We start from the raw sequence: 21,640 nt of genomic DNA on the forward strand, positions 1-21,640 counted from the left end.
AATGAATGCATAAGTGGATGGAGGGAGGGGGAAAGGAAGGGTGGGGGTGAAGACTGTTCTTGGCAGAGGGAACAAACAGGAAACCTCCCGGCCTTTTCCAGAACAGTTAACAGTAGTTTGAACCATATGAAACTGTTGACATTTGACTATTGTTGGTTTAAAACTGTCACCTTCATAGTCTTGTAGTCTGATATGGCTGAGCTTTAGGGCAAGGGCAGGGGAGCACTGGAAGGAAAACTTGAGAGAGAAGCAGAGACACTTTCCAGACGGCTTTGCCTGGCATACCAACTTCATTCTTTGCCGATGGCTAGCCCAGAAGGTCTTTGAGCTGGGAAATAGTATGTTCATATTTGTGGTTTAGGAAGATCACTTCAGCAACCTGAGGGGGGAAGGAAGCTTAGGAGACAAGACAGTAGTTTAGGTGAGAAGTGATGAGGGAAACACCTAATGAAGTAGCAGCGGAGGGGCGGGAGGAGGGTCTGGGTTAGAAGGCTGGAAAGAGTCTCCATGAGGGGACTTGGGAATTGATTGGCTGGAGGGGGAAGAGCATCTTGATTGGAGTTCAGTATGTAGCTATTGGGCATCTACTCCACAGAGAGCATCACAGAATGAAGTCAAGCACCGTCCTGATCCAGGCAGGGCAGGCAGTGTCACAGAGACAGAAATTATGGCATACCCCCACCCTGACATTTTAGAGGGCTTTTATACCCCTATTTTACAGAAGAAAACTGAAGCTTGGAGTTGGGGCACAGTCAGAAACTGGTATGCTTAGAGCTCAGGCAAAAATTGGTCCTCAAAACATTTTCTTAATGAAAATACATTTTAAAGATTTTATTTATTTATTTGTCAGAGATAGAGCACAAGTGGGAGAGGAGCAGAGGGAGAAGCAGGCTCCTTGCTGAGCAAGCAGCCCAATGTGGGGCTCGATCCCAGGACCCTGGGATCATGACCTGAGCCAAAGGCAGACATGTAACTCACAGCCTCCCAGGCTCCCCTTAATGAAAATACATTTTAGACAAAAAATACTTCACGACAGTTTTCAGCATTTCTCAGAGTGAAAAAAGTATAAATTTTCTTAATAGAGTCTGAATCACAGCGAAAAGGATAATTTAATGTGAATTTGGAAGTATTTTTCTATTAGAAAGTCACTCGATATTAACTGTTTTTGTGTGTTTTTGCAATTTAGCAGCTGTAAACTATTGCTCAGTGAGAATCACTCCACGGTAAAAGTTTGTTCCAGTTACCAAGTGGACACCAAGCTCCTTGCTTTGATATACTTACCTGTTAAAGAGTCTCGTGATTTTTATTCATTGGGTGACATTGTTGCAAATGGATGCAGTCTGGACGGGAGGATTATTAATGTGCTTGCGGCAGTGAGGTCGGTAAGTTAAAGCCTCAACAAGGCCAACCTCTGTTTGGCGCCCAGTTCTATCACTTCACTTCTGTTTGGAAAGTAATGACCAGCTGGAGTCAATTTTCTTGATCCATAAGTTGAATTAAGAAAATGGTGGCAATTCTCATCAACATCAAAGGAGCAGTTTATCTGGGAATAAGTAGCAAAATAAAATTGAAGTTGAATGTTAAATGCAGCACACTCACTCCTAAGTGATCTATTAACTGTGAGAGCTTTGCATACTTTGGTGAAACAAAGGTGTGAATGGAAAGGGTAAATCCATGGACTTGAAGATTTGCATGAAGTTTCTCAAGGGGATGTAAGTTGGAGGACTCAGGCGGTCCACTCACGTGTGTGCTCAGAGGTGTCCTGAGACGGGGGATGGGCATATCCACCTTGCAGCTGGTGTAACCTTGTGCAGGCATCGTGGGGCCCTGGGGAGCCTCTCAGCGCCCCGCACACCATCACCTCCCTCTTATGCAGTTGCCGCAGTGAATTTCAGACTCTGTTGGACAGACTGGTCACTTGGCAGACATTCAGAGGTCGATCTCAAAAGTACAGTTTCACACACACAAAAAGTACGTGGAGAAAATTAAAGGGGCAGGACCAATTCCTCAACGTAGGGAGTGAGGATAATCAGAGGCCACATATACCTACATGAAATGTTGTCAGTAATAGCTCATTGCTTTTCTGTATTAAATAACAGTGTCGATTCTCCCCGTTGACAGGCCTGTGACGGTGGAGGCCACGACTGCTTTGTTGTCCGCCCTAGCCCCAACCAGCCCAGTGCCCGCCACGCGGTGGGCATTCAATATAATTCAGGACAGAGGAATAAACTCCCTATGTGACAGTCTTGAGAAATAGGAGAAATCACTTTCTGGGCAATTTAGGTTCAATCTTACATAAAGGCAGGATATTATCTCGATTTCCCTGCGGTTCTGTAGAATGCCATTATATTACAATGTAGTAAGAATTTTCTAAAACTCAGTGTAAGCAAAAGCCTGCAACAGCATTTTCCACTTCCCCTGCCATGAGTTTGGCACCCTCTTTTTTAGGAGGACATTACTTCTTTTTTCTGTGTGTCTTTCGTCTACCATTGTGCTTCCATCCCTCTTACATTTCCTTGTCTTCACATTTTTGTTTAGTCCGTTCTCTCTTCCTTCCCACCTTCTCTTTCTCTTCACTTTAGAATCCTTTTCATAGAATTCTCTTGTGTGCTGTGATATGTCAGACCTCTGTCATACTCTGGCAGCTGCAAGTCTTCCTTCAGCTCCTTCCTCTGGAGCTCAGCTCTGCAGGAAATGTGATGGTGACAGTAGCATAGGGGGCAGCCAGCTGACTGTCCAGGCTTGGGCCACTATTATGCGCCTGGCAGAGGGCCCTGCTCTTCCCTTTGAGAACTCGCTGGGGGAACAGAAGGGCCGCTGGGTTTACCTCCACTTCCACGATCCTCTTACCCCCAGTGTGGATCAAGCCAGACGGTGTGTCAAAGCGCCTTCCCGTATGTCTCTCATTTGGTCTTCACTACCTTATCCCCACGGAGGCAGCAAAGAAGGCATTGATATCCCACCTGTGCCAGCAAGCTGAGGATGCTGAGGCATAGGAAGAAACTGAGTTCATTTGGTCACATACACTCCACGCCAGGCTCTGTGCTAATGTTGAAAATATATTTTCCTTCCTCACTGAGTCCACCTAGATGCCACACAGGGGCTTGTCATGGAGCATTGTTTTTGACATGTTGAAAAGACCACACAATCTTAACTTAAAGCACACATTTTTGTATCTCTCTTCAATCAAAGTGTGCAACTTACAACTTCAGCTAAATACACCTAGTTTAGAGATAGAAGATGCTTTTAAAATCTTCAAATATATATTACTGATTCTTGCTATTTTGATTTTTAAAATTTGCTGTTTAAAAGGTAAACATTTGAATGTTTCCACCAATAAACATTTACGTACCTCTACAACCATAAGTGAAGAATGATGATTTCCTTCAATTTCTAAGGTTGGAGAGCCAAAATACTTTACAACTTCAGACCGGAGGAAAGGCCAGAGGTGTGAAGTGAAGCTCTATGATGAGACAGAGTCTTCTTTTGCAATGATATGGTAACCTCCCACATCTTTCCAAACCGTGAAATCCCTGCTGTTAACAGCAAGGCAGAATGTTTTTATTTTATGAAAAAGATGATGGATTTCATAGTAGGAGAGGAGTAATGGTGGAGGAGAAATAATTATTAAAAAGGAACCTTGCTCTTGTGCATTGAGTGTTACAGTCTGTGCTGTAAGATTACCTTAAAATGAGGTCTTTGGACAGCACGGGATTATTTGGATGGACTCCACTGTGACTGGTGCATTCCTGTCCTCTGTTTTATAACAGTCAGTAATTCATTAGGTCCCATTGGTAATGAACAAGCCAGATTCTCTGTGATTGCTTGGGTAGTGCCCTGGAATCAGGCCACAGGAATATGGTAGAAAAGCAAGGTTGTCCTTGGCTGTACCTGAAAGCACCACAGGGTAGAACATGGCATCGTTCAGACTTCAGATGCCTGGGCACCAAAGAAAACACTTAATTTGAAACAGGCCTTCCACCTGTCACGTCCCCTGAACAGTCTTTCCAGTGCAGGGGCCCTCTCTTAATGGTCTGACCAAGTGGCTGTAGAGGTTTTAGATTTGTAGTCACTCAGTTATAACTAGTCTGGAGCGACCTAAGTAGTGGGGAGAGAAGGAACTGATGAGGTGGAAGTTGTCAAAGATGAATAGTGTCTAAGGGCTGACTTATCACATGGATGTGAGATGCCCTGTGAAATAGACAGTGAACCCTGCAAAACGCAGGAGAACCCAATATCCTTCACTTGTGCCTTTGACAACGGGGGGAATTGTTACCTCCAGCTATTAAGACAGCCCTCTTTTTGGGCAAATAATGTGCTCATTGCCAGGTTTTTTCTAATGTATTCTTTTTTTTATTTCTTTTTAAAAATATGCAGTTGGGATAATGAATCTATCCTGGTTGCACAGAGCTGGGTGCCACGAGACACAGGTATGATCCTGCAATGATTGTGTTCAGTGTTTATAATTTTTTATACCTCTCTCCACATAAAAGTTGTAAAATGGCTTTTTTCCCCCCCAAACAGTAATATTTGCTTCAGATGTAAGAATAAGTTTTGACAAATTTCGGAACTGCATGACAGCAACTGTAATCTCAAAAACCATTATTACGACTAATCCAGGTAAAAGGCCATCTGAAATGTGTCCCTTTGGAAATGACTGTGTCACACATTTCAATGTTTGTACAGTGTATTTAAAAATGAAAACAAGGGTGCCTGGGTGGCTCGGTTGGGCATCTGACTCTTCTTTTTGGCTCAGGTCATGGTCTGTGGGTTGTGGGATTGACCCCAGTAGGGCTCAGAGTCTGTTTAGGATTCTCCCCCTCTCCTGCTGCCCCTCCCCCCTCACTCATGCATTCTTGCGTGCACACTCTTTCTCAAAAAAAAAAAAAAAAAAAGAATGAAAACAAAGCTTGGATTTCATTTGAATTAAAAGTGAAAGTTGCTTTATATACTTTACATGTGTTTTTTGTTTTTTGTTTTTTTTTAGATTTTATTTATTTATTTGTCAGAGGGCAAGAGAGAGAGAGCACACAAGAAGGGGAGCGGCAGGCAGAGGGAGAAGCAGGCTCCCTGCTGAGCAAGGAGCCTGATGCAGGACTCGATCCCAGGACTCTGGGATCACGACCTGAGCTGAAGGCAGTTGTGTAACCTACTGAGCCACCCAGGCGCCCCTTTACATTTATATTTCTTAAACTTAGAGTGAGTTATATCTTTGATGTCCTTACCAAAGAAAATAAATGTGAAAAACCAGACTCATGTTTATTTTATTTTATTTTATTTTATTTTATTTTATTTTATTTTATTTTATTTTTTTAAAGATTTTTATTTATTTATTTGAGAGAGAGAAAGAGCAAGCAGGAGCAGGGGATGGGGCAGAGGCAGAGGGAGAAGCTGACTCCTGCTGAGCAGGGAGCCCGACACTGGACGTAATCCTAGGATCCTGGGGTCATGACCTGAACTGAAGGCAGACGCTTAACCGACTGAGCCACCCAGGTGCCCCCAGACTCATTTTTTTTATTATTAACATATAATGTATTATTTATTTCAGGGGTACAGGTCTGTGGTTCATCAGTCTTACACAATACACAGCTCTCACCACAACACATATCCTCCCCAATGTCCATCACCTAGCCACCCCATCCCTCCCACCCCCCTCCACTTTAGCAACCCTCAGTTTATTTCCTGAGATTAAGAGTCTCTTATGGTTTGTCTCCCTCTCTGGTTTTGTCTTGTTTCATTTTTTTTCTCTCTTCCCCTATGATCCTCTGCCTTGTTTCTCAAATTCCACATATAAGTGAGAGCATATGATAACTGTCTTTCTCTGATTGACTTATTTCACTTCGCATAATACTCTCTAGTTCCATCCATGTTGTTGCAAATGGCAAGATTTCATTTTCTGATGGCTGCATAATATTCCATTGTGTATATATACACCACATCTTCTTTATCCATTCATCTGTCGATGGGCATCTGGGCTCTTTCCATAGTCTGGCTATTGTGGACATTGCTGCTATAAACATGGGGGTGTACATGCCCCTTCGGGTCCTGATGGTTGTATCTTTGGGGTAAATACCCAATAGTGCAATTGCTGGGTCGTAGGGCAGCTCTATTTTCAATGTTTTCCAGAGTGGCTGTACCAGCTTGCATTCCTACCAACAGTGCATGAGGGTTCCCTTTTCTCCGTATCCTCCCCAACATCGGTCATTTCCTGACTTGTTAATTTTAGCCATTCTGACTTGTGTGAGGTGGTATCTCACCTTCCATGACGCCACTTTCAGGGGCATGGTGTTTGGGTGGATGTGCAAGGTCCAGTCCACTTGTGTAGCACAGTCTTGTCATTTTATGTCGTATCTCATAGCAATGTTGAGTTTGATACCTTTTTTATAGATTTTGGATACTAGCCCTTTATCTGATAAGTCATTTGCAAATATCTTCTCCCATTCTGTTGGTTGTCTTTTGGTTTTGTTGACTGTTTCCTTTGCTGTGCAAAAGCTTTTTATCTTGAAGTCCCAATAGTTCATTTTTGCCTTTGTTTCCCTTGCCTTTGGAGACGTATCTAGCAAGAAGTTGCTGCGGCTGAGGTCGAAGAGGTTGCTGCCTGTGTTCTCCTCTAGGATTTTGATGGATTCTTGCCTCACATTTAGGTCTTTTATCCATTTGAATCTATTTTTGTGTATGGTGTAAGGAAATGGTCCAGTTTCTTTCTTCTGCATGTGGCTGTCCAATTTTCCCAACACCACTTGTTGAAGAGACTCTTTTTTTTTCCCCATTGGATTTCTTTCCTGCTTTGTCAAAGATTAATTGACCATAGAGTTGAGGGTCCATTTCTGAGTTCTCTGTTGTTGTTGTTTTTTTTTTAAGATTTTATTTATTTATTTGACAGAGAAAGAGACACCCAGTGAGAGAGGGAACACAAGCAGGAGGAGTGGGAGAGGAAAAAGCAGGCTCACAGCAGATCAGGGAGCCTGATGCAGGGCTCAATCCCAGGACCCTGGGATCACACCTTGAGCCAAAGGCAGAGGGTTAACGACTGAGCCACCCAGGCGCCCCTGAGTTCTCTGTTCTGTTCCATTGATCTATGTGTCTGTTTTTGTGCCAGTACCATACTGTCTTGATGATTACAGCTTTGTAATAGAGCCTGAAGTCCGGAATTGTGATGCCACCAGCTTTGGTTTTCTTTTTCAACATTCCTCTGGCTATTCAGGGTCTTTTCTGGTTCCATACAAATTTTAGGATTATTTGTTCCATTTCTGTGAAAAAAGTTGATGGTATTTTGATAGGGATTGCATTGAATGTGTAGATTGCTCTAGGTGGCACAGACATTTTCACAATATTTGTTCTTCCAATCCATGAGCATGGAATGTTTTTCCATTTCTTTGTGTCTTCCTCAATTTCTTTCATGAGCATTCTGTAGTTTTCTCAGTACAGATCCTTTGCCTCTTTGGTTAGATTTATTCCTAGGTATCTTATGGTTTTGGGTGCAGTTGTAAATGGGATAGACTCCTTAATTTCTCTTTCTTCAATCACATTGTCAGTGTACAGAAATGAAACTGATTTCTGTGCATTGGTTTTGTATCCCGCCACCTTACTGAACTCCTGTGTGAGCTGTAGCAGTTTTGAGGTGGAGTCTTGTGGGTTTTCCACATAAAGTATCATATCACCTACAAACAGTGAGAGTTTGACTTCTTCTTTGCCATTTCGGATGCCTTTTATTTCTTTTTGTTGTCTGATTGCTGAGGCTAAGACTTCTAGTCCTGTGTTGAACAGCAGTGGTGATAGTGGACATCCCTACCATGTTCCTGACCTTAGGGGAAGAGCTCTCAGCTTTTCCCCATTGAGAATGATATTCGCTGTGGGTTTTTCACAGGTGGCTTTTATGATATTGAGGTATGTTCCCTCTATCCCTACACTGAAGAGTTTTAATCAAGAAAGGATGCTGTACTTTGTCAAATACTTTTTCCTCATCTGTTGAGAGGATCATATGCTTCTTGTCCTTTCTTTTATTAATGTTGTGTAGCACATTGACTGATTTGCAAATGTTGAGCCAGCCTTGCAGCCCAGGAATAAATTCCACTTGGTTGTGATGAATAATCCTTTTAATGTACTGTTGGATCCTGTTTGGCTAGTATTTTGGTGAGAATTTTTGCTCATCAGGGATATTGGTCTGTAATTCTCCTTTTTGGTGGGGGTCTTTGTCTGGTTTTGGGATCAAGGTAATGCTGGCCTCATAGAATGAGTTTGGAAGTTTTCCTTCCATTTCTATTTTTGGAAACAGCTTCAGTAGAATAGGTATTAATTCTTCTTTAAATGTTTGGTAGAATTCCCCTGGGAAGCCATCTGGCCCTGGGCACTCTTGTTTGTTGGGAGATTTTTGATTACTGCTTCAACTTCCTTGCTGGTTATGGGTCTGTTCAGGTTTTCTATTTCTTCCTTGTTCAGTTTTGGTAGTTTATACTCCCAGACTCATTTTTAAAGCATCATCCCTTGTCATGATTCTGGAGAGATCAATGTAATTGATTGGATCACCTAAATTATTGACTATTTAAGAAATAAATTCAGTTTTACTATATTCAAATTAGTTAGTACTGGAGCACCAAGAACGTGCACGTCACACCATTAGTTCCTAACATAGCAAAATGCCCAGAAGGCCCACCAGAGTGGTTATTGAAAGGAGCTTATTCCAACACGCAGTCCAGGGAACAGGGTCTGGGGAGACGTGAGGGGTTAGTGCCCTTAAGTAGCCTCATAGTCCTTCGTACTGCAGATAGAGAGAGACGCCCAGCACCCGGGCAGAGTACAGAGTTCCCAGAGACAGTCCTTCCCAACCTCAGGAAGATGGAACTGTGAAGTGGGTCATTTCTGACAATAGCTCCCTCTGCTGGTCTCTAACAGAGCATCAACAGTGACTGATTTTTATTTATTTTATTTTATTTTTAAAGATTTTATATATTTGTCAGAGAGAGAGCTCAAAAGCAGGAGAGCGGCAGGCAGAGGGAGAAGCCGACTCCCCGCTGAGTAGGGAGCCTGATAAGGGACCCTGACATCATGGCATGAGCTGAAGGCAAACGCTTAACTGACTGAGGCAGCCAGGCACCCCTACAGTGACTGAGAATTACAAAGCAATTTTATATCTTTGACCAAACCATTATCAGAATTCTTTAAAGTAGCATTTCTATGAGATATGACATAAAATGACAAGACTCTGTGCCACACAAGTGGACTGGACCTTTCGTATCCACCCGAACACCATGTCCCTGAAAGTGGCATCATGGAAGGTGATGTCGCATGCACATGCTGTGTGCAGGGCATTGTCCTTGAGGCCAGTGACAAAACACAAATATCTCTGCCCACATGAAGCTCACATTCTAGCAGGAGAGACACAGATGATAAACGATAAAGATAACACATCTGTGAATTATGAAATATTAAAGAAGAAAAAGAGGAACAGGGTCAGGAGAGTCCAGGGTGACATGGTGTATAGGGCAGGTTGCACTTTTACAGAGGGTGGCCAGGTAGGCCTCCTTGGGAAGGTGACATTTGAGCAAAGATGTGATGAGGCAGTGTGGGGGTTCACCATGGGAAAGAGCATCAGGCTCTTAGTAGTGGAACAGCCAGTGCAAAGGCCCAGAGGTTGGCCTGGGCCTGCATGAGGGCAGAACAGCCAGGAGGGTGTGACTGGAGCTCATAAAGTATGGGCAGGAGGAGGAGTCGAGGTCAGAGGAGAAGGGTAGGTATCAGGAAGTCCTTACAGGCTAATGAAAGGATGTTGGCTTTTACTCTGTAGCAAAGGGTTTGGAACAGAGAAGTGACATTTTTTAAAAATATATTTTATTTATTTGTTTGATGGAGAGAGAGACAGCCAGTGAGAGAGGGAACACGAACAGGGGGAGTGGAAGAAGAAGAAGCAGACTCCCAGTGGAGGAGCCTGATGTGGGGCTCAATCCCAGAACACCGGGATCACGCCCTGAGCCAAAGGCAGACACTTAATGACTGAGCCACCCAGGCGCCCCAGAGAAGTGACATTTTTTAAGTAGTGAAAGGATCTCTCTAGGTGCTTTGTTGTAAATTGATGGTGACACAACCACGATCTATTCGCAACATTTAGGACAACAGTGCCACTCTTCAATTCCTTTTTTTTTTTTTTTGAGGGGCATAATATGGTACATTATATTTAATAACTTATTAACAGTTTTATTAGTATTATATAGAGTAATGTCAATGATTTAAAAATCTCCATCTTCTAAGAGTAAATTTGGCCTGGGAAAATTTCTAAAAGACAGTTGGATTTGTCTGTTGGAAAAGGTTATCAAGTGTGATAGGACAATTGTATCAATAACTCAAGGCTAAGTTAATGAAACACATATTCGGTGGATGTTATCTGTTTGGTTCTGAACACAGCGTGAAAGGGGAAATGTCAAAGTGTTTGGACAATCCCAGCTGGATTAGAATAAATGCCTGCTTCTCAAAGAGACAAAGGAGAGTACTTAAAAGGGTGTGTGAATTTCTTTTTAATGATTTTATTTATTTGTCAGAGAGAGAAAGCACAAGTAGGCGGAGCGGCAGGCAGAGGGAAAGGCAGGCTCCCCACTGGGCAAGGAGCCCAATAGGGACTGATCCCAGGACCCTGGGATCATGACCTGAGCTGAAAGCAGACATTTAACCGACTGAGCCACCCAGGCATCCCAGGGTGCATGAATTTTAATGTGCTTCTTTAAATCAGCCTTCTTTGTAACTTCCTGGCCTACACCTACCAAGTACAAACTAAAAACCTCTAAGGCTTTCATCCTAGCTTTCCTTATGGCTTTCTCTGCCCTGAGAGTGTCCATGAGACAGTCCCAGATAACCTTGTCGTCAGGAGGGATCTTTACAGCAGTGCCTGTGGGAAGCCCAGGGGTGTGATTTCCACGGCCTCACTCCAGCACCTGCTCCTGTCCAGTGTGCAGCACTTCTGTCAGCATTTCAGAAACATCCATCCATTCATTCACTCATTAATTTACAATTATCTGTTGAATGCCTTTTATTTGCCAAGTGCTGAGATAACGTAAGTCCATTTTGGATCAAGGCAGGACACGATGGGTGGATGGGCAGATGAGTAGAAGGACAGCTGCTGTGTTGTGTACTGAAACTACAGAGCTGAAGAGGCAGACCCCTGCTCACAAGGGGATTCAGTCTAGTTATGTGAAAGAAGAGTGGTTAGACGTAGGGTTGAACAGGAGTGAGGAAGAAGCCCCTGCCTCTGCTCCAAGCACCAGCACGTTTGCAGAATGTTGACGTGGGCGAGGGAAGGCCAAAAGGCCATTAAGTGTTGGAGGCTGGGGGGCTTGAGGTTGAAAGGTGTCAGAATCACATGGGAGCCCTTTTTCAAAATCGTGTTCTTGCCTTTGGTCACACCATCTGACTATTCCTGAGAATACTTGTGTCCCAAGTCAAGCAGTAAGGCTTTCAAAAACACTTAAATTTTTTTTTTCCTGCTTAGAAAAGAAATGCATATAAAATTTAGAAAATACATAATAGCAAAAAGGGAAAACAATGAGCACCTATAATCTCACCATCTAGTAAGAGAATCATTTCTTTCATATATACTCTTCCAGATATTTTGCATACCTATGTATGTATGTTTTTTAAATGAAAGGAAATTGCACCATACCGTTCTTCAAGCTGCTCTTTAACAATCTCTGGTGTACATCTCTTCATTTAGTAGATTACCACGTCACATTGCTGACTGGCTGCAGCATATTCTATTTGACTATGTTTTTATGTCGTCACTTTTACCATTAAAAGTAATATTGGATCATTCACAATTATTTAAAAAGTAATCAGGTGTGCCTGGGTGGCTCAGTTAAGTGTCTGACTCTTGATTTCGGATCAGGTCTTGATCTTAGGGTCATGAGATCAAGCCCTGCCTCTGGCTCCATGCTCAGCACAGAGTCTGCTTGAGATTCTCTCTCTCTCTAAATCAATAAATAAAATCTTGGGGTGCCTGGGTGGCTCAGTCAGTTGAGCAGCCGACTCTTGATTTCAGCTCAGGTCATGATCTTGGGGTCCTGGGATGGAGCCTCGTGTCAGGCTCTGCACTTAGTGGGGAGTCTGCTTGGGACTCTCCCTCTCCCCTTGCCCCTCCCCCTGCTACATGTGTGTGCTCTCTCAAATAAAGAAATCTTTTTAAAAAAAATAATCAGTTGCTTTTCGCTTCTTATGCATTTTTTGTTTAAGATACCCCAGAAGCTAACATCCTATTGAATTTTATAAGAGAAAATAAAGAAACAAATCCTTTGAATGATGAAATCAACAGTTATTTGAAAGAATCTGTAAATTGTAAGTGACCTTTAAATATTACTTTTGTCTTACATAGTAAAAGATACCATATTCTTATCCTGTGACTGCTATATTTCCACTTTTTAAAAGGTTGTTTAAACTTTTAGAGGTTTCAGGGCACCTGGGTGGCTCAGTAAGTTGGGTGTCAACTCTTGGTTTTGGCTTGGGTTGTGATCTTGGGGTTGTGTGATCAGGCCCCGTGTGGGGCTCTGCACTCAGTGCAGAGTCTGCTTAGGATTCTCTGCCTCCCCTCTCCCTCTGCTCTTCCCTCTGTGCCCATGTGCGTGTGAGCTCTCTCTCGCTCTCTCTCTCTAAATGAATGAATGAATAATTCTTTAAATTATTATTCTTTTAATTCTTTAAAATAATCTTTAAACTTTTAGAGGATTCCATAACCTTTTGCTAATCTGGTGGAAGTTAAAAAAATTGAGCTGACTGGCTTTTTCTTACTGATTTTTAAGAATTATTTATATATTCTGGATATGAGTCCTTTGTCTCCTTTAAAGATTGCTACCATCTCCCACGCTGAGGCTTGCCTTCCTACTCTTTTAATGGCATCTTCCAGTGACCCAGAAAGTCTTCATTGACATAAAATGAATTAAATTTCTCATTCTTTTCCTTTTTTTGCTAATTATTTTTGCTGTTATGTCTATTTATATAATCAATTTTAATATAGCAAATGTAATAATTTTTCTCTTAGGTGAAGCTATTACACATTCTCATTTGAACTTTATAGTTTTTCTATTTGGATATAATCCTTTAGAATTCTTAGAATATGTAGAGAGCTGTAATAACTTCTTTTTATTTTTAGTAAATACAATAGTTGATGTCTATACAGTTGAGCAATTAAAGGTAAAAGCTTCGAAGAATGAAGGGAAGGCTGACCCTTTCTATGGCATTCTTTATGCTTACATTTCTACACTGAACATTGACGATGACACCACAACAGTAGTTCGACATCGATGGTAAGCAGCCAGTATTGTCAGCACATTCATTCTTGTAAGAAATAAAGATCAACTATTGTTAATGAATTTTAAGCTCTGTAGAAGTTAAAGCTATTCTTTGACCTAATAATTGTTATGTATTTGAAAAAAAATGTATAAGTAGATAACCCATACTGAAGTTTCCAAGGCGAACTATGTAGATTCAAAGATAATTACCTTTGGGGCGCCTGGGTGGTGCAGTCGTTGGGTGTCTGCTTTCAGCTCAGGGCGTGATCCCGGCGTTCTGGGATCGAGCCCCACATCGGGCCCTCTGCTAGGAGCCTGCTTCTTCCTCTCCTACTCCCCCTGCTTGTGTTCCCTCTCTCGCTGGCTGTCTCTCTCTCTCTCTCTGCCAAATAAATAAATAAAATCTTAAAAAAAAAAACAAAGATCATTACCTTTGAAAGTAAAATTTGATTTGCTGTGTTTCTGCAGTCCTAAAATATAGAGATATAATGCTGCCAGAAACTTTTTTTTTAAGATTATTTATTTATTTATTAGACAGAGATAGAGACAGCCAGCGAGAGAGGGAACACAAGCAGGGGGAGTGGGAGAGGAAGAATCAGGCTCATAGCGGAGGAGCCTGACGTGGGGCTCGATCCTATAACGCTGGGATCACGCCCTGAGCCGAAGGCAGACGCTTAACCGCTGTGCCACCCAGGCGCCCCTGCCAGAAACTTTTTAAAAGATATTTTATTTATTTATTTGAGAGAGAGAGAGCATGAGCCAGGGGGTTGGACAGAGGGAGAAGCAGACTCCCCATTGAGCAGGGAGCCCGACACGGGGCTCGATCCCAGGACCCTGAGATCATGATCTGAGCTGAAGGCAGACACTTAACCGACTGAGCCACCCAGGCGCCCCTGCTGCTAGAAACTTTTAACTGAGATGACAGACTGTTGTTTTAATATATTAGAATATTATTTTGGTTGCCATGTCCTATAGCAATGCAAGGGACAGCATTTTAAAAAAAATTATTTTCAGCCACATGGTGAATATGATTTACAACCTCTCCTAAGTCAAAGTTAGTATCTACTTGTATAAAAACGTAAACCCCCAGGGGTTTAATAATATTAGCTGAAAGATGCTTGGCAAGAAACATCTAAAATGTTACTGTGAAAGTCTATGAATTTTTGTAACTGAAAATTTTACTGAGGGGCACCTGGGTGGTTCAGTCAGTTAAGCGTCCAACTCTCGACATTAGGTCTTAATCTCAGGGTGGTGAGTTCAAGCCCCACGTTGGGCTCTGTGTTGGGCATGGAGACTACTTAAAAAAAAAAAAGAAGAAGAAAATTTATTGAGATAGTTCTAGATTCACATAGAGTTGTAAAACATAATACAGAGAGAACCTACATACTCTTTATCCACTTTCTCCCAATGGTAACATTTTATGAAACTATAGTATTACACCATAGCCAGGATACTGACATTAATTCAAGTTGGTGATTTTATTGAGATTTCATCACACTGGCATGCAGTAGCGTGTGTGTGTGTGCATGTGTGTATTCTGTATGGTTTTATCACATGTGCAGGTTTGTGTATCTACCACCATAGTCAAGATACTGACCTATGGATTTTGAAAACATTTTATGATTTGGTATTAAAATTGAAAAAACCAGTGTGGAGGCTGCTGTTGTAAGTCAAGTGTTTACTTTTTGAAAAACATTTTTCAAAAACTTTTGAAAATGTTATTGTCTTCCTAATTTTTTCGTATATCTTCAATATTGATATCTGAGGAAAAGCATCTGGAAATTACCTTAAAAGTGATCTGTGCCCAGACAGGAAAGCACTATCTTCAGATCACACCCTCTAGTCTTTCTGTCCAAATTGGGTGAAGTAAGACCTGCCTCAAAATATGGAATAGCGTGTAATCACTACTTAAAGAGAGAAGAGTGCGTCACTAGCAGTACCAAGAGCATTTTGGGTGTGAACCTGACCAACCCTAGGTTTTTTCGGTTGATGTGCAGAGGCCTGGCACAGAAGCATCAAGTAAGCATTTGTGAAACTCAGGCTTTCTAGGCACAAGACAGGATTCCTCCCTCAGAACCCTGAGCTGAGGGGACTAGGTGGACATACCCGCAGTAGTGAGGAATGGGACGGGACAGGATGGAGGCAGGGCTGAGCGTCAGCTCTGTGGCTGTTTGGAGCTGGGAAGGGGTGAAGGAAAGGAGTCCTCGCAGGAGTAGGGTGGCAGGCAGGGCCGTGGAAATGGGATAGATTGCATGTTCCTTATTTCGTATGTCTGGTCTCCTGCACCGCTCTGAGCACTCTGAAGTTACTCTGATTTAGACTTTTAAGGGACCAGGGTGCTTCTGCGAGAGATCAGGTTGGTCATTTATGGTCTTCACATTTTATCCTTGTCTTTGTTTCTTTTCAGCTCCTGTTGTGGTTATGTTGTAAACGAATCATCCAGCACTTGCACTGCTTGCAACAAAGATCGTTTGGAATTTAAATCTGTTTTTCTCAGCTTCCACTTGCTAATTGACCTCACTGACCACACAGGTACCCTCCACGCCTGCAGTCTCACAGGAGGGGTTGCTGAGGAGACTTTAGGCTGCACGGTAAATAACAGAAAGGAAAATGTGTTTAGAAATAATTCCAAATTGAATTCTCTTCCCCCCAAGTGTAGATTATTTCAATGAACAGTTGATAGAAATTAAGGCATTAATAAAGAGGTCTGGGGAAAAAAAATCAAGCTTGATTTAAACACGCATTGCTTTAATGAACAAATAATTGCATGTTGTGTATTAAATCACAGCTGATTTTGCTGTTGGGGACAGCGGCCAAGGCTGTTCACGCAGGGAAGAAAGAAGACATTTTCTATAGTCGAGTAACAATGGGTAGAACAGCACAGCGGAGATGTTGGTCAGTTGAGGCAGAAGGAGGGTGTGGCGATATTTCACCAGCCAGCTGAGAGAAGTCACCACATAGAGTCAGGACACACGCAGCGCCTTCCGACGGCAGGACAGCAGCAGATGCTTAGGAGTGTGTGCGCGTGGTGACAGGGGCCTGGTTCTTCTTGTTAAAGCCAGCTCCTGCAGTTTGCCAGTAGCCCCCAGCCCCACTCAGCTTCTGGTTTGTTGAGGGGAGTTTCCTGGGCTGAGCCACCTGACTGGTTTCAGAGATTCAGTTTGGAGCCTTTTGACCTTGTCTCCTCCATTAAGAGAATTGAGCAGTATTTATAGTAATTACTATAAATAAAATTCCATTCTAGTGCGCAAAGCCAAGTTTCACATTGTTAAGATGAGTTATTTATATGGACTTTGGAAGTATTTCTTTGATTGTTTTAACCAGGTAAATGAGTTTCTTGCAATGACGGATGAACAGAAAACAGCATTGAAGTGGCGATTTCTTTTGGAAAGAAGCAAAATTTATTTAAAAGTTAGTATATTTTACAGTACTATGTTATTCTATATATTCAAGTAATAAGAAAATCCTAGAGTATGACCTAATAAGTTAGGGAATTTGTTATTTTTAATAATGTCCAGTTCCCAGATATGCAGAAGAATTTGACTAACGTGTATGCAAGTAATCAGGGTTTGTTTGTTTGTTTGTTTGTTTGTTTTGTTTTGTATACTATAAAGGGATTCCACATGACACCAAAGGAACAGACCAACAGGGCCGCCTGGCTGACTCAGTTGGTGGAGCACGTGACTCTTTAAAAAACTTTTTTTTTAATTTAAATTTAATTAAATAACATATAAGGTATTATTGGTTTCAGGGGTACAGGTCTGTGATTCATCAGTGTTATATAATACCCTGTGCTCATTACAACACATATCCTCCCCAATGTCTATCACCCAGTTGCCCCATCCCTCCACCTCCCCCCTTCAGCAACCCTCGGTTAGCATGTGACTCTTGATCCCGAGGTCGGGAGTTTGAGCCCCACATCTGGTGTAAAGATTACTTAAAAATGAAATCTTGGGGGGGAAAAAATAGACCAACAAAGACAGTATCTGTTATGTTTAGTCCAAGGAGGGCCATGGGTTGTAGAGTCAAAGCTGGTCCCCCACCCCTGTGCCACTCCCTTCCTGCCCGCAAAGCAGTGCTCCTCACTTCATGAGTAATATCAGGTGGCACAGTCACATGCGTGGATGCAGGGGAGAGACAGACCGGGTTTGAATCCCCGGCTCCACCACTCCTCAGCCTCTGTGACCTTCTAGAGCTCTGTGGTCCCGCCTCTCCAGTTGGAGCAGCACTGGCAACACTTCAGTGTGGGGGTCATAGCATCTTAGTATTAAAGGTGTAAAAACGGAGTGAGACAAACTCCTTTTGTTTTGCAAATGTGGAAAATGGGACCAAGAAATGTTGCTACTTGTGCAAAGTCACAGGTGAGATGGGCTACAGCCTACGCTCGCTCTCTCCTATCAGTCTCAAATGTTTTCTCCTTTACACTCTTAAAAGTTTTCAAGCTCTTGTTTAAGAGAGTTATATCTGCTGGTATTTACTGCACTAGAACATGACATTGAGAATAATTAAAAACCTGTCCATGAGCCCACATTCCATTAACAGTCAGCAATGATATTATTTCATGTCCCACAGCCTCTAGAAAACCACAGTGTGTTTTGCCCAAGAGTGAGGGTGAGAAAGGCAGATGGCATCTTAGTACAACCACGAACATAGTTGTGATCTCCTGGGTCCTCTGAATAGTCTTGGGGAGCACTGCACCTGCTCCAGCTAAGCCTCAGAGACAGGTGTGCCCATTTCCCATGGCTTCCTTCCTTGGGGCCTTAAGCACATCCGAGTAGGCTGCAGACATGGAGTTACCTACGGCCTCACTGATATCTCCAGCACATTAGTTTGAGGCCTCTTCATTGCTAGGCTGAAGGGGGGAAATTGCAGTAATATACTGGATCTCTTCCACCGTTGGCATGGATCCATCTACATACTGTCATGTCCCAAATCGGAATATACTCAGATCTTTGACCAACTTTGTTTTTCCTCCAAACAAGAGGTACCAGTTGCTAATGAGTTTGATCAATTTAAATTCATGGCAAGTTACTTATAGTTTCCCTAACTTGATCCAAACATAACAATAAATTGCTCTCAAAAAAGGGACATTGTACCTTTCCAAAGGACATGTTTAAAAGGTATTTAAGTCAGGGGTGCCTGGGTGGCTCAGTTGGTTGAACACCTGCTTTCGGCTCGGGACGTGAACCCGGGGTCCTGGGATCGAGCCCCACGTCAGGCTCCCTGCTCAGTGGGGAGCCTGCTTCTCTCTCTCCTCCCCCCTCATGCTCTCTCTCGCTATCTCTATCTCTCTCTCTCAAATAAATAAATAAAATCTTAAAAAAAATAAAAGGTATTTAAGTCAGATTTAACAGATTTTAAGCAGATATAAAAGGATTCTCACAAAATATAGTAAAGATTATGGGACTCTAACAACAATTTCAATTATTTTAACTGATTTAAAATAGAACAAGTAACTTAAAAAGTAAGAACTCACGTTTTTCTGCTAATATAACAAAAAACAAAGTATTGCTATAGAGATGGGCCATTTTGTATGTTTATCATATTTCAATTAAAAACAATGGCTATTTAAAATGGCTTAGCTGGAGGGATTTCAAAGCAAGGTATTTTAATATCTTTTTTTAAAGATTGATTTATTTGTTAGAGAGAGAGAACATGAGTTGGGGGAGGGACCGAGAGAGAGAGAGAGTCTTAAGCAGACTCCCCTCTGAGTGGAGCCCAACATGAGGCTTGATTCCAGGACCAAAAGATCATGACCTGAGCTGAAACCAAGAGTGTGACGCTCAACCGACTGAGCCACCCAGGTGCCCCAGTATTTTAATGTTTTGAAATACATGGTGACATGAACACAAGTCCTTGTATGTCTGATATTAGTGTCAAAGAATGCTTTCGGAAAAGGGTAAAACCATGACTCTCATATAGAAATAAAATGAACGTGTCGAAGATTTAATTCGTTAATCAGTGAAGAAATTAGGAAGGGGTTCTTAAAAAATGAATTCAAAGAAGAATTGGAAGAGTGAACACAGAGGCTGACAGTCAGCAGTGCTGAACTGGGGTTATCTGGAGATGGCAAAACCCTCTTCCACAGGGCAGAGCTGACTGCATCGTCACACAGACAGGATTCCTTTGGATTCCCCTGAGTGGGACTCCTATTTGTATCATTATCTGTTCTCTACAACATGCTGTTGAAAACAGCTCAGCCATGGCCACGAAAGGGGCTGAGCCCTGCAGAATGAGGCCACCCAGACTGTGGGAGGAGCGCTCCACTGAAAGATGCCCATTTATCCTCTTTGCCCACCTCAGCCTTTCACAGTGTTTCGTGACATTTGTCTGTGTTTTCCTGTTAGTTTCTGGAATTAGCATAGCCAGCTGACATGCCCTTCCACTCTATGTTAAATAAAACATTGGTGAAAGTGCTCTGTTAAATGTCAAGAACAAGATGTCATTATTAACAAAGTGCATCATTACATCCCCAGAGCCTAACAGACTTACGTTACTACCACAGGTTAATGCCTGTCACAGCTGCTAGTTTGAACACACTTTATTTTTACATATTATTTCTTTATTTGTTAATTTGTTATCTTTACACCCAACGTGGGGCTCGAACTCACAACCGGGAGATTGAGAGTGGTATGCTCTTCCGACGGAGCCAGGCCAGCACCCCTTAAGCACACTTTAAACCCTTCTTTTGTAGGTGTTGGATTTGAAACTCCAACTTTCCTACCAAAGAGAAATGTCATGAGAAAAATAACATTGAGTTTTACAAAATCGCTGTCTGGAGGCAGACCTGTAAATTCTCTCCCGAACTTCTCCTGATGTGAACTCTCTCCATTGTCTTACAACTGGCACTAGAATTATGCTCCCACCTGCAAAACAGCTCATGGTGGTTCTCCACTGCATTCTCTGTTGTGGTCAGTGGTTTTCAACTTTATATACAATGTGATTTTTTTTTAATTAACTCCTCCTCTCTCTTTTCTCCCTACAGTTTTTTTTATCACATAGAGCAAGGGGTGGATTGAGAATTAGTGTGCTCTCATGTAAGCTTGCAGACCCTATTGAGGCCAGTAGGAACTTGTCTAGACAAGGAAATATTTAAAACAAGATACTTTAAACTCTGGACAAGAATATGCGTTTCAACTCTCTTGAAAGTCGACAATGAGTTTGAAAATTATGGATAAAATTGTATTTTGTTCAAAGGTGGTAAAAATGTTTCTATAAATTGTTACTACGTTTCCTTCTGGAGTTGGTTGGGGGTAAGTCTTAAAATCTCTCATCTGCCCCAGCTCCTTTCTTAGGCCTTTTCTACCAACTTTGCCCTCTCTTGCCAAGTTGGAAGATGTTGTGTGAATTAATAAACGAGTTTAATCTTCCCCACAGATATCCATAATTTCTTTTCTTAAGCCCCTTTCCTCTTTGTCTTGTTTCCCTGGAGAAAGATGGGAACCTCCAAAAATGACCTCCCTAGAGTTTGGTGGTAGCTGAAACTGCTCTCCAGGAGCTGGTGGGGCACAGGCGAGGGCTTCTCTGCGGCGCAGGGTGGGAACAGCGGAAGTCCTCGGGCAGTGCTGGGCAGCAGCTTTGAACACTGAAGAACACCTCTGAACCTTGCCTTCTCTGATGACACATGGGGCCACCGAGCGCTTCTGAAGGCTGGCTGACTCAGGGGTGATATTTGTGAGTCTGAATCAACTGGGAGGAGACCAGCCTCAAAAGATCTAGGAGTGGGGGCGCCTGGGTGGCACAGCGGTTAAGCGTCTGCCTTCGGCTCAGGGCGTGATCCCGGCGTTCTGGGATCGAGCCCCACATCAGGCTCTTCCGCTATGAGCCTGCTTCTTCCTCTCCCACTCCCCCTGCTTGTGTTCCCTCTCTCGCTGGCTGTCTCTATCTCTGTCGAATAAATAAATAAAATCTTTAAAAAAAAAAAAAAGATCTAGGAGTGGCACCAGTCTGGGACCTGCAAGGGCAGGGCTGCTCAGACAGGATGCCAGCCCCCACTCCACCCACCCGCACTGGCCAAAGCCCTGGAGCGCGTGCTCAGCCCCACACCATTTCGAGTCACTTGCTGCAGGGCACAGGCCTATCGGCGTGGTCAGTGCTGGCCTGAGGTCTGGGGGGTTTGGCATTTCCAGAACCCACCACAGGAGCGAAAAAGAGTAAGTATCTGAAACTCTTACAAAGCTGGTGTTGGGGGATAAACTTGTCAGTAGCATTGTCTCTGGCTTTTACCATAGGCATCCATGGTGGAGAGGCATGAGTGGCCCCTAGTGTGTCTGGATTGTGGTAATAATCAAGGCAATGGAGGACTTGACCTAGGTGTGCAGACAGGGGGTGTGCCCGATGAAGAGCTTCCTTCCTCACTCCCCTGGGGCAGGGTA

The 21,640-nt window shown here is 42.8% G+C and overlaps 1 protein-coding gene across 6 annotated transcripts in view; it reads left to right on the forward strand.

The window, feature by feature from the left end:
• Window positions 1-20,635, forward strand: part of MEIOB (meiosis specific with OB-fold) — a 30,563-nt gene extending 9,928 nt beyond the window's left edge. For 2 of the 6 annotated variants that reach the window (XM_045784721.2, XM_087853700.1), the window contains 9 exons: window positions 1,187-1,382; window positions 3,399-3,499; window positions 4,378-4,430; window positions 4,525-4,620; window positions 12,214-12,315; window positions 13,127-13,280; window positions 15,673-15,856; window positions 16,590-16,676; window positions 20,251-20,635. In XM_045784721.2, coding sequence (XP_045640677.1) covers window positions 1,187-1,382; window positions 3,399-3,499; window positions 4,378-4,430; window positions 4,525-4,620; window positions 12,214-12,315; window positions 13,127-13,280; window positions 15,673-15,856; window positions 16,590-16,676; window positions 20,251-20,361 — 1,084 coding nt within the window. In that variant the 3' untranslated portion in view covers window positions 20,362-20,635. Of the gene's footprint in view, window positions 1-1,186; window positions 1,383-3,398; window positions 3,500-4,377; window positions 4,431-4,524; window positions 4,621-12,213; window positions 12,316-13,126; window positions 13,281-15,672; window positions 15,857-16,589; window positions 16,677-16,879 lie in introns of all 6 variants that reach the window. The other 4 variants (XM_045784722.2, XM_045784723.2, XM_045784725.2 and 1 more) reach the window with 4 other exon arrangements.
• Window positions 20,636-21,640: the final 1,005 nt, after the last annotated feature.

Source organism: Ursus americanus, chromosome 2 (assembly GCF_024610735.1).
Source record: "Ursus americanus isolate L20-20 chromosome 2, mUrsAme1.1.p, whole genome shotgun sequence".
NCBI lineage: Eukaryota > Metazoa > Chordata > Mammalia > Carnivora > Ursidae > Ursus > Ursus americanus.